Source organism: Pleuronectes platessa, chromosome 21, assembly GCF_947347685.1.
Source record: "Pleuronectes platessa chromosome 21, fPlePla1.1, whole genome shotgun sequence".
Classification (NCBI taxonomy): Eukaryota; Metazoa; Chordata; class Actinopteri; order Pleuronectiformes; family Pleuronectidae; genus Pleuronectes; species Pleuronectes platessa.
In genome coordinates this window covers 18,605,791-18,622,315 of record NC_070646.1, presented here as the reverse complement: position 1 = coordinate 18,622,315, position 16,525 = coordinate 18,605,791, and the positions used below count along the sequence as shown (strand labels likewise).

Here is a 16,525-nt window from a genome sequence, read left to right as displayed (position 1 = left end):
ATACCCGGAAAGATGTAGACCTGCTACCCAAAGTGTTTTTTTCAGTTTTCTAAAAAGCCTTTCTCAGACAGTAACAGACAACTTCATACTGATCCAAATACCCCCAGAGAATAAAATGACACTCTCCATTAGGGATGGGCATAATTAATCGACGATCGATTATTGATCATTAAGAATTTCGTCAATGACATTATTTTTTCATCAACGAAAAAACTGGATTTCATTATGTGGCATGAGGTCGGAATATCTGAGTTGCCTGGAACGCAGCACATTGAGGATGTTAGCAGCTGGAGGAAGCAGCCCGAAGCTATCCTCTGCTGCTCGGCTTCATGTCCGCACACGGACCCTAAGTCCACCGGGAAAGGAACCCGGACAGACCCGGGTCTGGGTTAGGGGTTCCGTGATTGAGGACGTGACAACAACCGGACTGAGAGGTAGAGAACCGTCAAATCCAGCTAGCTCTCAGCGGCTAGCTGCTGCTCTCTCAGCGGGGCTTAAGAGTACAGCAGCGCATATTTTCAAGTTTAACTGCCACAAGAGTTGTTCATCTTGTAATAAAGATCTCAATGAGGAAACGCGCTTTTTTTTTTCTATTTTCACTGCATTTTGATATAGCCTATAAATAGTGAATTTTAATTTAAATATTAATGATTATTCGAAAATCTATCGTTAATTGTACTGACGATCGATTAAGACAATTTAATCGAATACCCATCCCTTCTCTCCACGATCTTGCCATATTTAACAGAAACAATGTCAAAACAAAATTGCCCTTTCAATTGACTTCAAGCATCCATGTAAAAAGCACTGATTCACTTTTCCATATGGTTCTCCAACAGGCAAGTATAGATTGGTTCTTTTCGTAGACTTTTACTTGTCAGTGATGGTGGAAGAGTCACCTTATCATCCCTGGGCCTTTGTAAGTCTGATAAATTAAACACTGATACAATTGTATTAGAAACCCTCTTTCTAGAAAGATATCACATCTTCACTAGACAAAACCACAAAGCTAAAAAGGGTTTTTACAGACAGAATAATGAGCAGTTGCTGCTGAGGCACAGCATTCTCTATTGCAAACATGGTTGTCATTTAAGAAAGCTTGCAATGGGAAGCTCTAACCTTTAACAACAGCAGGACATTTAAAAATCTATTTCCAGTCATTCACAGGACCTCATAGAGGTCAGCCTGAGCAAAGTGAATTAGTCAGAATGCATTTGTGTGTCTGTGAAGCTGTGAATATGATAATGTACCACTTGGTGAGCATTTGTACATCTAATTGTAAACATGAGTGTATCCACTTCTGCAATCTCCAATGACATGAATCCTTTTAATAATTTCCTGATGATAGGAATAATAACAAATAAACAGAGACAAGTCAACCTCCTTATGAATCACATATCATAACTAGGAGATGTTTTTGGGGTAGATAAATATATATAGCATCTCTTCAGTGATACTTGCATGAAATCCACTGTGCTGGCAGCAGCTACAGATCCTTAGAAATAATTTCTGCCGATTTAAAAAAAATACACAACTCTGCCTGCACATTATAACCTTCAGTTCTCAATATAAACAATACCTGTGAAATACAGCTCCTCTCTCTCCTCCCTTCTCTCTGAAATTAGGACAGACAGGATTGCCAAATAACAATGGTGTGGAGAAGCACACGGGCACTCAGCCAGACTGCAGCATGCAAGTGTGTGTGTGTCAGCTAAAAGAGATTGTCCCATTAGTTTTAATGTTGGCTCTGCACCATTTGCCTTTGCTACAGAGGTGGCAGACAAACACATTATCATGTGGTCTGTCAGCTCAGCCGCCTGTCTCCATTTACAGCAGGGAGAGACCTCTGCAGACCTTTTCACTGAACAGTACAATGACATATGGCTGGACTAAATCTTCAATCATGGTCTATGGAACATTGCACCAGGGGAGTTATATAGTCATTTTTTCTGTAAATTATTTGTAGTGATCGTTCACCTGGAAAAAAAACACTCATTATCTACTCACCACTGTGCCGATTGAAGGGTTGGTAACGTTTTTGAGTCTGCAAAACACTTTCGGAGTCTCAGGGTTAAACATTTGTTGTAGCCAAAATGACTTCTTCTTGAGACCCAATAAAACAACAGAAAAAAAATAACCTGCCTCCATACTGCTTGTGTGGTGTCATCCAAGTGTCCGCATGCCTCAACATTCATATTCGACTCAAAACAGCGACATATGCAATGTGTCTTAAGCCTAAAGGTCAGCAATGGGAAGTGGTGATCCTATATAGTAATGCGAACGCGCGCATGCCCTTGGGCAAGAGTGTGTGCGGTTTTCCGGTGTGTCAGTGAACGCGCCTCCGAGGCCAAAAACACTGTGTAAATGAATCCGTTTCAAGTCGAATATAAATGTTGAGGCTTCCGGACACCTAGACGACACCGTACGAGGGGTATGGAGGCATGTTAGGTTTGTTTTTTTTTACATCTAAAGAAGGATGCACAGTGTACATGTAATTTCACTATGTGACAATGTAATTGTGTTTCTCTGCTTTACTACATGTTTGACATTTGACTGTGACCATTAGTCAGCTGCATGAGTTACTGTAGTGAGTTGATTCCACACACATTAGGCTAACATTAAGGCCACACATTACCCACATTGCTACGCTGTAAAAGAAAAGAGATACCAAGGTATTTTATCCAAAAAGAATATCTCCTGAAATGAATGGACACACCATTGTTTAGTCCTGAAATAGAACCATCCTCATTTAAACCTAAGTTTAAAAATTTTTTTATATTAGAACCAATAGGGTCTTCTTTCTGATTAAAGTTGTAGAAAGAGTTATTTGCATTTAGGTACTGCATCAAAACACTTAAATATAATACTATTATCATAAATGTTCCTATTTAACTCAAGACAGTAGATATGTTTCTTTTCATTAACTCAGAGAGTTGGAGTTAACCAGACTATTGTCAAACTTCCACTTCTGCCACGATCCTGTTTTGTGAAGGAACGTGTACTGCATATCCCCGCCCAGGAGGACAGAACAGAAAATCAGGGCAAATGGGAGTGTGTCAAAACAAGGATTGGTATTAAAATATGACATATGTGCATAGAAACATAGAAAAGCATAGGCATCTGTGCCTGGGCTGCGCACCAACCTGATTTAACCCTAGGTTCAAGGTGCTAGTATTATTGAGAAACCAGGGGGCAAACAGAGGAGTGTACCACACACAGGGCAGCCGCAGAGCAGAGAGGCCACAGAGCAGAAAATGACACCGGGTTAAAGTTAGTCTATTTACGTCCACTGGCTGGAGGTGATGACATCTAAAGTGTGCCTGTTAGTGTGGCTGTAATGTAATCTTGTGAGTACAATGCTAATAGGAGCAATCTTTTCAAAGCACCTGTTCCACAAAGATACACATAATATTCACTATAATATTATGGAGCAGACTGCTCAAATTAGCATGAACTGATTATCAAAATATTCAATTCCTTTTTGGACAATTGACTACTCCATTAACAACATTTTTCTGTTTCTTATAGATGAATACATTGTCAGTCAACTGGTGAAATGGCAAAAACTGCTGAAGAGGGTGAAGACTCTTTCTCTATTCTTCCGGCCATGTGAACTACAGTGTTTTGAAAGATCCTCACAGTTGAAGAAAAAATCTGTATTGACAACCTGATTGCTTTTAGTGTACAGCAACTGAGATCAAAATGACATATGAGAGAAGGCTAATAAACATCTGCATTATGAGGTAAGTGTGTTTATATTCAAAACCCAATAGATGCTTGGCTGCCCCTGCGTTTTCTCCTCCATCCTCGCATTCCTTTGTTCACTTTCCCACTCGGTCTCTCTGCCCTTGGGTGTCGCTTGGTCAGTGGAATTTGCTCTGAGTCTTTGATGGGAGTCTGCACCAAGTGTTTAATGAGTTCACACAGCACTCAACGCTCTCTGGGAGACAGAGAGATGATGTAATGTCCAAGTCAGAGATGCAACTGCACAAAAACACACACGCGCGCACAAGAGCACTCGCTCGCACGCGCACCCACACACACAGAGCAAAGGTTAGTGGGAAAACAGGGGGGCTGAGGGAACAATAGACAGATGTACAGTACAGGGGGGCTTAGGCTCTTTGAAAACATCTCTCTCTCTCTCTCTCTCTCTCTCTCCCTCTCCCTCTCCCTCTCTCTCTCTCTCTCTCTCTCTCTCTCTCTCTCTCTCTCTCTCTCTCTCTCTCTCTCTCTCCCTCCCTCCCTCCCTGCTGGACCCACAGGTATCAGAGCCTACATCAGAGCTAAGGAGAACAGAACAGAGCCATGCCGATGAGTTAAAATATGTCTCAAGAGTCAAGAAAAGGTACAGACTGCCAATGATTGAAATGAAGAGCTGTCTTTTTTTTTCTACTTTGGAAAAAAATGATTAAGCTGCTGTGACACAAAACTTTCTGTTGAATCACAAAATATAACCCATAACCCAACAAGCAAGAGCAAATACTTCAACAAAGAGCTTCTATCAGAATCAATACACAAACCTGAACACTTGTGATATGCTCAGTGTTTTTTTAAAGCTACACATACGTGCTAAGAATTCATGGAACTGTGTTGCTTCAGTATTTTCCCTACTGTTTTGAAATGCTGACATTCTCACAGTGTCAGAGAGAGAGGTCCCTTCTGATCGGAGTAAAATCAAGCTGTTATGTGCAGAAGCTTTGAGACGCCATTTCTAAGCATCGTACAAACCAAAGTGAGACAGATGACGAGAGAAACACAGCTACTATCAACTCCATGAATGGGACAGTCTATCTAGCAGAATCCTTACAACAACATTTCAGCTCACACATAAATCTGATCAGCTGAACAAAGTACGAGTTACGAACACACACCTACTTTTCTACAGTAGTAACATTTGTTAATACATACCAGTGGCGATAAAGCACTAATGAAAGACAATATATAATAATAGCTGTCACATGTCATCACTGACATCATGGCTACTGTCAAAAAAGTTGAAGTGGAATTTTGGGCCTTCCAATTATGATAATGATCATTTTTTGTTGAAGTTAAAGATTCGCGTATATGAAAAGGACTCATCTTGTGATTAAGCTTGTTGCTGCTGTTGAAACAATTTATGCAGAGCAAATTAATGATATTGGAAAAGGACATGTCCAGTTTTTCCCATCAGCCTGCAATGAAACAACAGAAAACCAATACAGAGCAACTAGACATTTTTGTTTGTTTGATCCCTGCTGATCTACATCAGATGGAGAATTACTGTCTTTGCAAGACATGATTGGCTCAAACAACAGTGATCAGTTGTTTGAGGGCTGATGACAGATGTACTTATTTGGAAAAGCACAGTTTTTGCAGTTATGCAGACAAAAGACTTTGCTACTGCTTTGACTATCTTCTATGACACCCTTCTGAGGACATGGGTGGTGTTTTACCTAATTTCAGATGTCTCAACGGAGCAAATTAAACTTGGTGATCACTTTGCCAGTGCTCAGCTGACTGTTGAACAGAGACTTCACAGGCAACTGCAAATTCACTGGCTGTAAATTACTTTATACATTGGAGGAAATAAGCAGGTCACACGCACCCTCAACATTCATATCAGATAATCAGGCATGGCCAGGGTTGTTCTCTGCTCTGATTATGTAAATAACATCACAATGTCTTACAGTGCAAGGAAATAGCTAAACTCTCTTTTTACTGTGTTTTTTAAATATAGGGACCTTTAATTATTAAAGTATAGAGGAGAAAAGTCTTCATTTTTGGCTGCTGGGCAGTGAAAATATACAACGGTCCAGTAGAACTCTATCTGAGCATGAGGCAAGTTAGGGGAGAATAACTGTAAAGTGCTGTGCATGTTGCGCATATTTTTTGCGAACAGTGAACTTAACGAATCAGTTTTCATATGATGAACGTGAGTAGATGTCACATTCACATTAATTTTTTTAATCATAATCGTATCAGGCCGTCATGAAATACCGGGAGCGGGTGAATGTGTTTGTGTGTGTGTCACACAGGCCCCGGGGCTCCGCCCCTCGCCCCGCTCCCTTGCTCAGAGACACACACAGTGATATCAGAGCTCGTTCGCGTGAAGCAGCTGCTCAGTGACTGACCGGTTGCTTCTTAACAGTGGAAACAGTTAAAACACAGAGTTTCTCTGGTCACAGCTGCTCAGAGATCAATCAATCTATCAAATTTTATTTGTTTAGCCCATATTCACAAATTACATTTCGTCTCATAGGGCTTTAACAAGGTGTGACATCCTCTGTCCTTAACCCTCAGCAAGAGTAAGGAAAAACTACTAAAAACCCTAGTTTTTAAATAAATTATTTAACTATATATATTACTTTATAACCTGTGTTATCAAATATGTTTTGCGGCTCCAGACAGATTTAATTTGGGGGAAGACGGGGCAAAATGGCTCTTTCGATAGTAAAGGTTGCCTACCCCTGCCTTAGACAAATCACTTACTGTCTGTTATATGATGACAGTATGTCTATGATGTATGCCGCTCAGGTTTGTGTCATTAATGCATCAAAGTTAGAGAATGAGGACAGTAAAATGAGGAAACAGCAAGTACTTTTCCTTATCACTCCCTTGGAAAAAAGGACACTCACAGAATACCCATTTCCTATACCTATACCTACACCTACACACACAAACACACAAACACAGTGAAGTGAATTGTGGTGTGAGCGCTTCCTCTCTTGTGAACAAAAACAAGATGAGAGGGAAGCAGAACGGTCACAGTCAGATTTGATTAGTGTGTGTTTTTTTTGGTGTTTCTGCATATGTACATTATAATGTTTTCCCATGCAACTGCATCCCTACTGAAGTGCAGAGTTGACATTCTTGCATGCAAGTGCGCACGCACACACACTCACACTGTAACCTGTTTGGTCAGATTCTAGAGAAACGTGTTAGGTTTTATAATTATATAATGATCCTTTTCTTAATATACATTTCCCAGAAGGGTGTTGTAGAACACCAGCATGTAAAACACAATACTACTTTGTCTATATTAATAATGATGAATTTTATTCTATTTGTAACATTCTATCATGTGACTGAAAATACTGTGGCAAGCTCATGGTTGGTACACAGTCTGAGAGGACTAGCAAATCTTAAACAACCATTTGTCAACGTGCATTGCACTAAAGCCACAGGTAAAGACTATTTGCATTCTTGTTTAATCCACTCAATATTAAAAGAACTTTATTATAAATTATAGTTTAATTATTTAAAACAGTAAAAACTAATAATCACAATGATGTTTACGAGTAGCTTGTCCATCTTCACACGAGACAAAGAAACAAAGCCTGTTATCTCCACCTACGGGGACAGTAATTAGCTAATTAGCATTAAGTCTTCATTTTTTCCATCTTCACTACAATATCATTAAGTGACAGACATGACACACACAGCAGAATCACAGTCTATAACAGAAATATTCTATTAATGACGACTGTGCATCACACCCAATAATAAATCACACCCAATAATAAATGTTCTTTATAGGAGGACCACAAGAAAATGAAGACAGTGTTGTTCAGCTGTATCTATGGGAAACCAGTGGAAAAGCAATACAGGGCCACAAAAGAACAGAGCAGGGAAAACACAAGAGGGATAAATTAAAGCCAAATGTGGGTTTCTCTCTCTCTCTCTCTGTTAGTGGGGGATGGGATCTGTCCCAGTGAGTTATGGAGCCCATGTGAGCAGGGTGGGGTCAGTGGGAACTTTACAACACATCAGACCCAACCCAAACACACAGCCTGAGGCAGGTCCAGACTCAATTGACTTCTGCCATTGAAGCAGCAGCTTTACATAACAAGGATCATCTGTCTCTCCCTCACACACAGCTGAACTGACATCCTTTAATAGATGACTGTAGTCTGAAAAGGAAAAGGTCACAAGCACTGTGTGTGTGTGTGTGTGTGTGTGTGTGTGCTGGGAAATAGCTAACAGGGCTAAGGTTAGAAGATATGACACTGCAGTCTTACATCTCCTGACACCACCCGTCATTACACCAACGTTCCTCATACACATGCTAGTACTGATAAAAACTGTGTCTAGCACTTGCACGTGCACACAAACACAGACGCACAATACCACACTTTACACAGATACAAGACTTGAATGGACTGTGGCTATAATACATGGTGTGTCATATTAACATGGATATGAGTTGTTATCATAATGATCTGTTGTTATCCAGGTAACTTAAAGTTTAATCGTGGGTTTTCAGTTTTACGAAGCTGGTTCACTTCTTACCAGGATATACTGTATAACCATGGTCACACCTCTGAGAGAACCATTCAACACCTCACTTACTGACCATCAGATAACTAGAAAACTAGTCACCTTTTACAGGATCCTGAAAGGGACAATAAGATAACAGCAGAGTGACAAATAATCAGCAAAAGCTGATTAAACAAATGAGTGGAATCGTGTTACAGATTGTCCATGTCTCCACTCTGGTTTTAAAACAGAGTGCTGCTCCTCCTACAGCTACTACAGCAACAGCTGTTACAACCAGCAATACATGTTCTATTCATATTCTTACTACTGCTGCTAATATAATTAGCCTCACTGAAGCACTGATTCCTCCGGTAGTGGACCAGTGGCAAGTTTCGCTGCATAACTGACATTTCCTTACTTCTCTTTGTATGTTTCTCTCCATTTCTCACGATCCCCCCCGTGTCTTTCCATTCTGCTTTTTCCTTCTTCACAGCAAATTTGACATCAAGTAGGAAAGATAACATGATGTCACCAGCCTATTTGTGGGAATCACACACAGACCAGAGTAAGTGGTTACATAATCGCAGTTTTAAGCTTTAAAAATGTAGTTGACAATCAGCCCATTTATGCAGCTGAAATTAGTCAATGTGATCAGTCTATCAAGACATTTTTTATTTTTATCAAGTCGTTTTATAGTCACTTAGAGCAAACTGTATTTTCCAATATTTAACTAAGGCACGCTCATCTGTAACAGTCCACAGGACCTGTAAAAAACAATGCTGAGAAAGAGTAGAATACTGAGAGGAAGAAGAACGACAATAAGAGAACGAATACGAAAAGAGAACAAACCAAGACAACCAGAAATGATAGGGAAACTAGAGATGCGGTGGGTGTTAGTGTCTGGGAGGCACAGGGGCTTAGTTATGTGATGATGTCATAATTTGTGAGCCAATGTTCTGGGTCTGTCCATCTCTCCATCCATCTGTGGATTAATTTGTGATTCTGGAGCAAAAAGACTTTCCAAGAAGTTGATAATCAGACTTTAAAGAAGAGGTACAACAACATTTATGTAAAGACTGTTAGATGCTGCTTCTTTTTTGCTGAAGTAATGAGAGAGTACCATCTGCTAGTTCCTGTTATCCGAGTTTCTCTCTCACACTTTCTTTTGTAATCAAGTTGGTTCCTCCTCGGCACATTCATGCCAACTGTTACTGCATGTGTTTCACAGCAGAATGTGTCTGCTGGTGCCTCCTTGCTTCATGCATTTAATCACATTTCATATTATCCCTCAGAATTTAGTGCTAACTGTGAAAGTTACTTGTGACTGTGAAATTTCGTTTGGTGCTTTCACTGTGCAGCAATTTCAGAATTATGAACCTCAACTATGGAGTGAGATAGATCTTCACATAAAGGTTACTGCAAGAGGTGCTTAGTCTCTTATAAGCATGGGTGTGTTCCTGCTTGAACACTTGTCAAAATTCAAGAACATATTACTATCTTGATAATGTGCCTTATATGACATAACTCTATTACCACTGTCAGAACTGTCCAGAACATCATCGGACATTGATCCTTCTAAAAAACTCAACATTTGAATAATTTTTATCTATTTTTTCTCATAAGAAGGAAAACCCATGCAAAAAAAGACAGCTTGCATAGGTGTATTTATTTCCACATCAATCTGAGTTCACCACATCAGGCCATCTTGAAGCTAGAGGTGGCTGTGTCGGCCAATAGCTTACATAGCTTGAAAATCTTTATCCCAAGTTTCCACAGTTTACTGAACAAACTCGGAAGAAATTTAAAACAAGGTTTTAGATTGCTCTCGTCTGTGGCGGAGTTGGATTGTAAATGCTCTGCCACACTGTCCATGTTGAATTATCTGCTTGTTTTGCTTTGACCTACATAACCTCCTCCATCAGTTAAAATGACTTTGCGTGACTCCTATCCATCATGTAGTGTCCTTATACAATCAAATTCAGACTTTTTGCTGACAGTCCAAAACTGTACCGTTATTTTTAAAGAACAAGTGCTTTGAAACTGTACAATATGAATCACGTGAACGTTTGAGTCTGTCACTATTTTTGTAACGCCTTTTGTTAGTCAGACTGCTGAAACTGTTTTGGCTCTACTTTAAGTGTTAATCATTAAGATAAAATTCCTATTAACAAGATTAGTAGAGTACAGCTCGCAAGCAGCATGAAACGCTCATATTTCTGTCTGTGTGTATATGTGTGTCAGAGCGCACTCGATTTTGAAGCTGTTGCCATGACAATAGCAGAGAGGCAGTGATATGGCGAATAAGTGAAAAAAAACGGAGGAGGAGTCAGACAGAGAGAGAAACGGCCAGTTAAAACTGTGTTTGGAATTCTTTGAACTCTTATCTCCCATGCATGTGCCAGGTGGCGCTGTGCACAGTGCTATTACATAATCAAAACAGTGAATCACATTTCTATGTACACAGCCACTCTTGGGCACACATAAACACACAAACACATTGACAAACATGCACACAGTCCAAAACTAAATGTCATTAATGTCAAACACTTATAGACCAAATCCTCCAGCCAGGGAAGGACACAAAACACTCAGCTCACGAGTGCTAGCGACAAACACACTAGAGCATTTGAACATACACACACACCACTGCCGTCTGAGGTGCGTTTGAGAGAAACTGTGTCATATACACATGCACAACAACAAAAACACCAAAAAACCAAACTGTAACCAGAAAAAAGCACATGTATGTATGTGTGTGTGTGTGTGTGATGACAGAGAGACAGAGATGATGTGTTCAAAGATAATAGCACACAGAACAGAGTGGGAACAGCTAAAACCACTATCAGAAGAATACATTTTAGATGTGGTTTCAGTAACAGTATCTTCACTATACACAGGCCGATAGTAAACCTATATATTCCCAAAATAAAAGGTATAACAGGCCAGGCATTACAAACACTACCCCCAAGTTATCGACACAACCTATAATTAGATCCACTTCCATCTCAGTCAAATATTGAATTTCACTTCAACTCCAATAAAACTAAATCTCAGTACTATTGCTCAGTATCTGCGGAGGAGGAGCAGCTGGTTAACCTCAAACTGGGCTTATGTATCTAGTGATAATATCCAGTATCTGACTGGAAAAGGTTGGAGAAGAAAAGAAAACTTTAAAATCTACATTTGAAGAATAGGCAAAATTAGACCAGTAACGGAACAGGGCCAGTGCTGTCAGACACACAATTAACATGATGCAGATCTGCTCAGTGTTTGATGATTATTTCCTCCTGCTCTAGTTCCTGACTGCATTGAAACATATAAAGTAGCAAGTCAGGCTTTGTTCCTCTCCTTCTCCTCCTTCTATCTCGGGCTTGTTTACTTGTCGTCTCTCTTCTTTCACACAGTCTTGTCTTTATCTTACTCCTTCAGACAACTCAGGAAGTCTAATCACAGTTTAACATCAATAAACATTACAAGACATGTGTACTTTTTTCACATTCTTAATTCTGGAGGCAACCAGTGCTCACTTAGTGTGACTTACAGCTGTACACAAGAACCAGTAACTGTGGTTTTGCAACTACAGAACTAAAGGTTCCGGTTGTTCTGGTGGAAACACAGATAAAGTTTCTTAAATGGTTCTAGGGTTCCTACAAATGTCCCTGCAGTGAAGATGACACAATCTCAATCGTGACAGCCCAACAGCAGAATGGCTGGTAAACACTGCGTAACTGAATGAGTCAATATTACTCAAAAAAGCCCCAAATCTCTGTGATGCTTAACAAAAATTCACTGAGACAATAACAATGCTGGAAATTGCGGCCAGCAAGTTAGGGTATATTTAGAAGAACAGCATTCAGTAGTTTGTGGTAGACCCTGTGGTCAACGTTTAATGTCACAAATAGCTGAGTCATATGAATGAATGTTCCTTTTACTTTCTCCAGCCTATTAATAGAAAACAAAAGTCTTACCAGGGCAGGCCACTGTATGTGTTTGGCCTTGGTTGCCTGCAGCAGGCCTCCTGCTCCTCCACCTGCTCCCACTCCTCCTGCTCCCTCCTTCCTCTTGGCCCAGACCAGCTGGTGCTCCAGTAGAAACAGCTGGAAATCCTCATAGACCTTGACCCATTCTCTCTTCTCCCACTCCTGATCATCAAACTCCACATATACCTGCAAACCAGAGAAAAACAAAATTCAACAACCACATTCCATTCAAAACTAAACCCACTAAGTGTAGTTTGGTTATGTATTTTAGACGTAAACTTGTTTCTCCTGTAAAGCCGTGCCAATGTTTGCTTCTTATATCTCTCACACTCCCGGCTTAAACTCCTCACCCATTCACACTGCGTGTCTCTGTGCAAAGCCCGCCCACATAGCGCCCATCCACATTTTATGGATTCATTTTTTTGATATATTGTGCAGCTGTAATTTTTAGATGGGGTACATTTGTTGTCATTTTGGTTGTGTTGACATTTTGCTTGTTATTTACACAGCTGCGTGTTTTGTTAACCAATGTCTGTCACTTTTTTTTTAAAGCAGGTGAAGCAAAACTGTGAGATTGGTCTATTTTTATTGAATAAAGGCTATTTATTTGATCTAATGTTTCATTTTCGCTCTCTTTGCCTTGTTTTCTCGTTCATCCTTACATACACTATAACTCATCCTTCCCCCTCCCAATCTGATCCCTGGAAGTCAGCAGACACTGCGGGCAGCACTGTTGTTGCAGTCTGTTTATTACTTGCTGCTTTTATCATCTGAACCGACCCACTCTACAGCTCCATTGATTATTGACGTGTCAGTATCAGTAGCAGTCATTCTAGGACACTGCTCCCGGTTTCTCCATAAGCTCTACCATCCTCCATGGATTCTTTCATCCCTAATTCATTCCAGACAACAAAGATGAACCTCTATCTGTCACTGTCCAGGTCTCCATTTCTATGCAGGTGAGTGTTATTAACAATTAATTAACAGCTTCAGTGTAATTTCATTTAGGGACACAGCTATTAATTATTAATAATTTCATTACTGATTCATCAACTTTATTCCTATTAACTATTAATGATCACCACAATGTCCCTGTCTGAGGCGACATCTTCAGGTTCAAACTACTAAAGATATATAATTTTGGTGAGGCCCCTGCCTCTGTTTTTTTAAGTAGTTTGACTGTACCTTATAAAACTCTAATCTAGTATTATTGCCACAAATTTACTGAATACGTGCAAATATAGACCCAAATACATGTGCCCAAGTGGTAAGCAGAGCATGTGTGCTTAATCTATGAGAAATATGTTGTAGCTAAGGCTGGAATCAATGAAACTCACAATAGATGTTAGTTTTGCATAAGATTCTAATTTATCATAAGTATACTGAAGATCGATACATTTCTCTAACATTACAACTGTATAAATGCATTTAATCTGAGAGAGCAGGAACACCAATAACCCGACCAAAGCCCATTTTCCATGGATAACATCGGACTGCAGTCGGAGATCTGCCATAATTAGACCTACTGTATGAGTTATTGACAGCCTCAGGTTTATCGGGCTCATCTACAACCTGCTACCCAAAGAGCACACATCACTTATCACAATACTGCACCTGATCATTCTACACCCCCCTCATCATTATTATTTTTGTTGTAATGTTAATTGTTTGACTGCTTCTCTGCAAGGAACAACAGGGATGCTACCTTTCCTGATAAACCTGTTCTCTGTATGTTTATGTCAACGCATGTGTGTGCATGTGACATTGTGCATGACTGTGTCTCTTTTATTTGGGACAAGCTGATTTTATGGTCAGTGGTTAAGTTTTGGGTTAAATCAAGGTTAGGGTAAAGGTTAGGGTTTGGCAAGTAAAGTTTATTCAAAGTCGCCAACAGTGACGTAGGACTTAATGTATGTGCCTACACATGTAGCTCTGAAAAGACCACGTACTTGATCACACATAAGCATAGGGCATAGTCTTGGCATCTGTACATCAATCAACCATATGCATATATATTATGAAATGATTATGTACTGTCAAATAGCATGATATTGGCTGCAATACGAAGTGAAGATGAGAAAGACAAGTTCTAACCCTATGTCAATGTCATCTGTCTGCATGAACTGATTACCATTGGCAAGAATATTCATAACCCGAAACACGTTCAGAGCAGGGATGATACCGGATTGTGTCTACACAAAGAAGTGCACAGTGTTCCGTTGAGAAAAACATTCACATGCAAGGAAAGGGAAAAGTGTCTGCTGAGTCTGTTGCCACAGTAACGGAAGGCAGCAGTGAGCGCTGGCCATGGAGACACACGCGCGCACACACACACACACACACACACACACACACACACACACACACACACACACAAACACACCCACACGCACACACAGCTCTGAATCTGTAGGCTCCTATCAGCCACAGTGAGCCGAATAAGAGACAAAGGGAGAGAACAAAGGGGAGCAGATGCCACACTTACAATACAGTACAGCATCAGATTTGATCAGTATCAGCTCTCACCATCACTACATCACTACAGGCTGTGTCATTCTTCTGAAGGCCTGCTGATAGCACCTACTAAAGACACTGACCTAGACAAAAGAATGAAGCTGACCTCAGACTGAGGCCACCCAGTACTGCCTTGCTGCACACTGTGCAGATGGTGTGTGAGTATGTGTGGCTAAATGATTCAGGAGCTCAGTGCTGTTTGCAGAGGTTTCACAATTTGTAGTGGTGCAGCTGAAGATGCTAACCGAGTTTGTCACATCTCACCCAAACCACACCTTGTCCGCAGCATCCATACACATTAATCGAGAACCTTAAAGGAACATATCTCCCCATAAATATATACTGAACTTGCCTATTTATATGTATTTATTTGTATATCTTCTACAATTGCTAAACAACAACACAATACTGCATACTTGTACAATCTAAGCAACAAACATACTGAAATCTTGTGGAAGGTTGTTCCTAGTTTAAATGCATTTCTTTCATTATTCTCCTGTAACCGACACAAAGAAACACGAAACAGAGAATTATGTACCTAGTTTCTATTTAGCCTGTCTCGTGAAGTGTTTACTGGGGGATAAGCGGTTTGATTCCCACCTTAGAGTCAGTGAAAGTCCAACCTTCACTTGTGAAAATGAGAAACGAAAAGAGATGCAGCAGACCGCCTTTTTCCGTTGTAATCGCTCACATGTGGTTAGGCACAGTCTCTGAGTTTTCAGATGTGGCACAAGGATCTGTCTGAACACAAAACAGTCTTGAGGTTTCGTTTACTCAGAATGGTGATGAATAAAAACATCCAGTGAGAAGGAGCTATGTGGAAGGGAACACCTTTTTGAAGAATCATAAACTGGTTTGATGAATCTGGATTTCTCAAAACCCTGAATCCATGGAGCCAACCTGCCTTGTGTCAACAGTCTGGGCTACTGGTGGTGCGATGGTGCAGGGAACGTTTTTTTGTCAAACCAATTAATCATGGTCTGAATGTCACATCTAAGTATTGTTGCCGACCATGTTCATCTCTTTATGGCCACAGTTTATCACGTTGTAATGCCTACTTCCAGCAGGATAATGGTCCATGTCACTAAGGCTGTTTGATAGCAACCCAGTATTAGTATGGTGCTCCTAATAAAGTGCTCTCTGACTCAATGTGATCACAACCCTTTTTTCCACACTCACAACAGTGTTAGACTGGACCCTGCTATGCATTTGAACACTGTGGCTGTAGGTCAGGTTACATACAGCGAGGTGAGGAGAAGATGATATTAACACAACGTGTAGACATTTGAACCCACTTCAAATATATTGAGAGAAACAGCGAAAATGTAATATTGTCTGGACATGAATAAAGTCTGTTGAGCAGAAAACATTTTCTTTACAAATATCTGTAAATGGCCATTGGTTATAAATACTCACTGGAAAACACAATGTAGAACAACACAATCAATGAGGCCAACAACACAGAATAGAAGGTTATTTTGGATTGGGAATGATTTTTTTTTTCTGCTGAATTTCTGATTGATTTATATTGGAAGAATAACATTGTACTGGATTTACTAATGTTACACCTTTCCAGACTTAATTGAAAGCAGTTTGTTGTAGTTAGACTGAAACACTAAGTCCCAATCTGGAACCGAATCTCAACCGTTCCGTTTCTCGAAGACCAAGATGAACCTCTAATTTATTTTTAGTAACATAAATAAAAATATGTTTCAGTATAGAATATATCAGTACTAAGACTACATCTAAAAATAACGGAGAAAATTAACATTCTTCTCCGTGATCATTTTTGCCTG

The 16,525-nt window shown here is 40.0% G+C and overlaps 1 protein-coding gene across 2 annotated transcripts in view; it reads right to left on the bottom strand.

The window, feature by feature from the left end:
* jmjd1cb (jumonji domain containing 1Cb) overlaps positions 1–16,525 on the bottom strand; it is a 109,319-nt gene that overhangs the window by 44,800 nt on the left and 47,994 nt on the right. For both annotated transcript variants that reach the window (XM_053413122.1, XM_053413123.1), the window contains exon 2: positions 12,204–12,401. In XM_053413122.1, the coding sequence (XP_053269097.1) occupies positions 12,204–12,401 (198 nt within the window). The remainder of the gene's footprint in view (positions 1–12,203; positions 12,402–16,525) is intronic.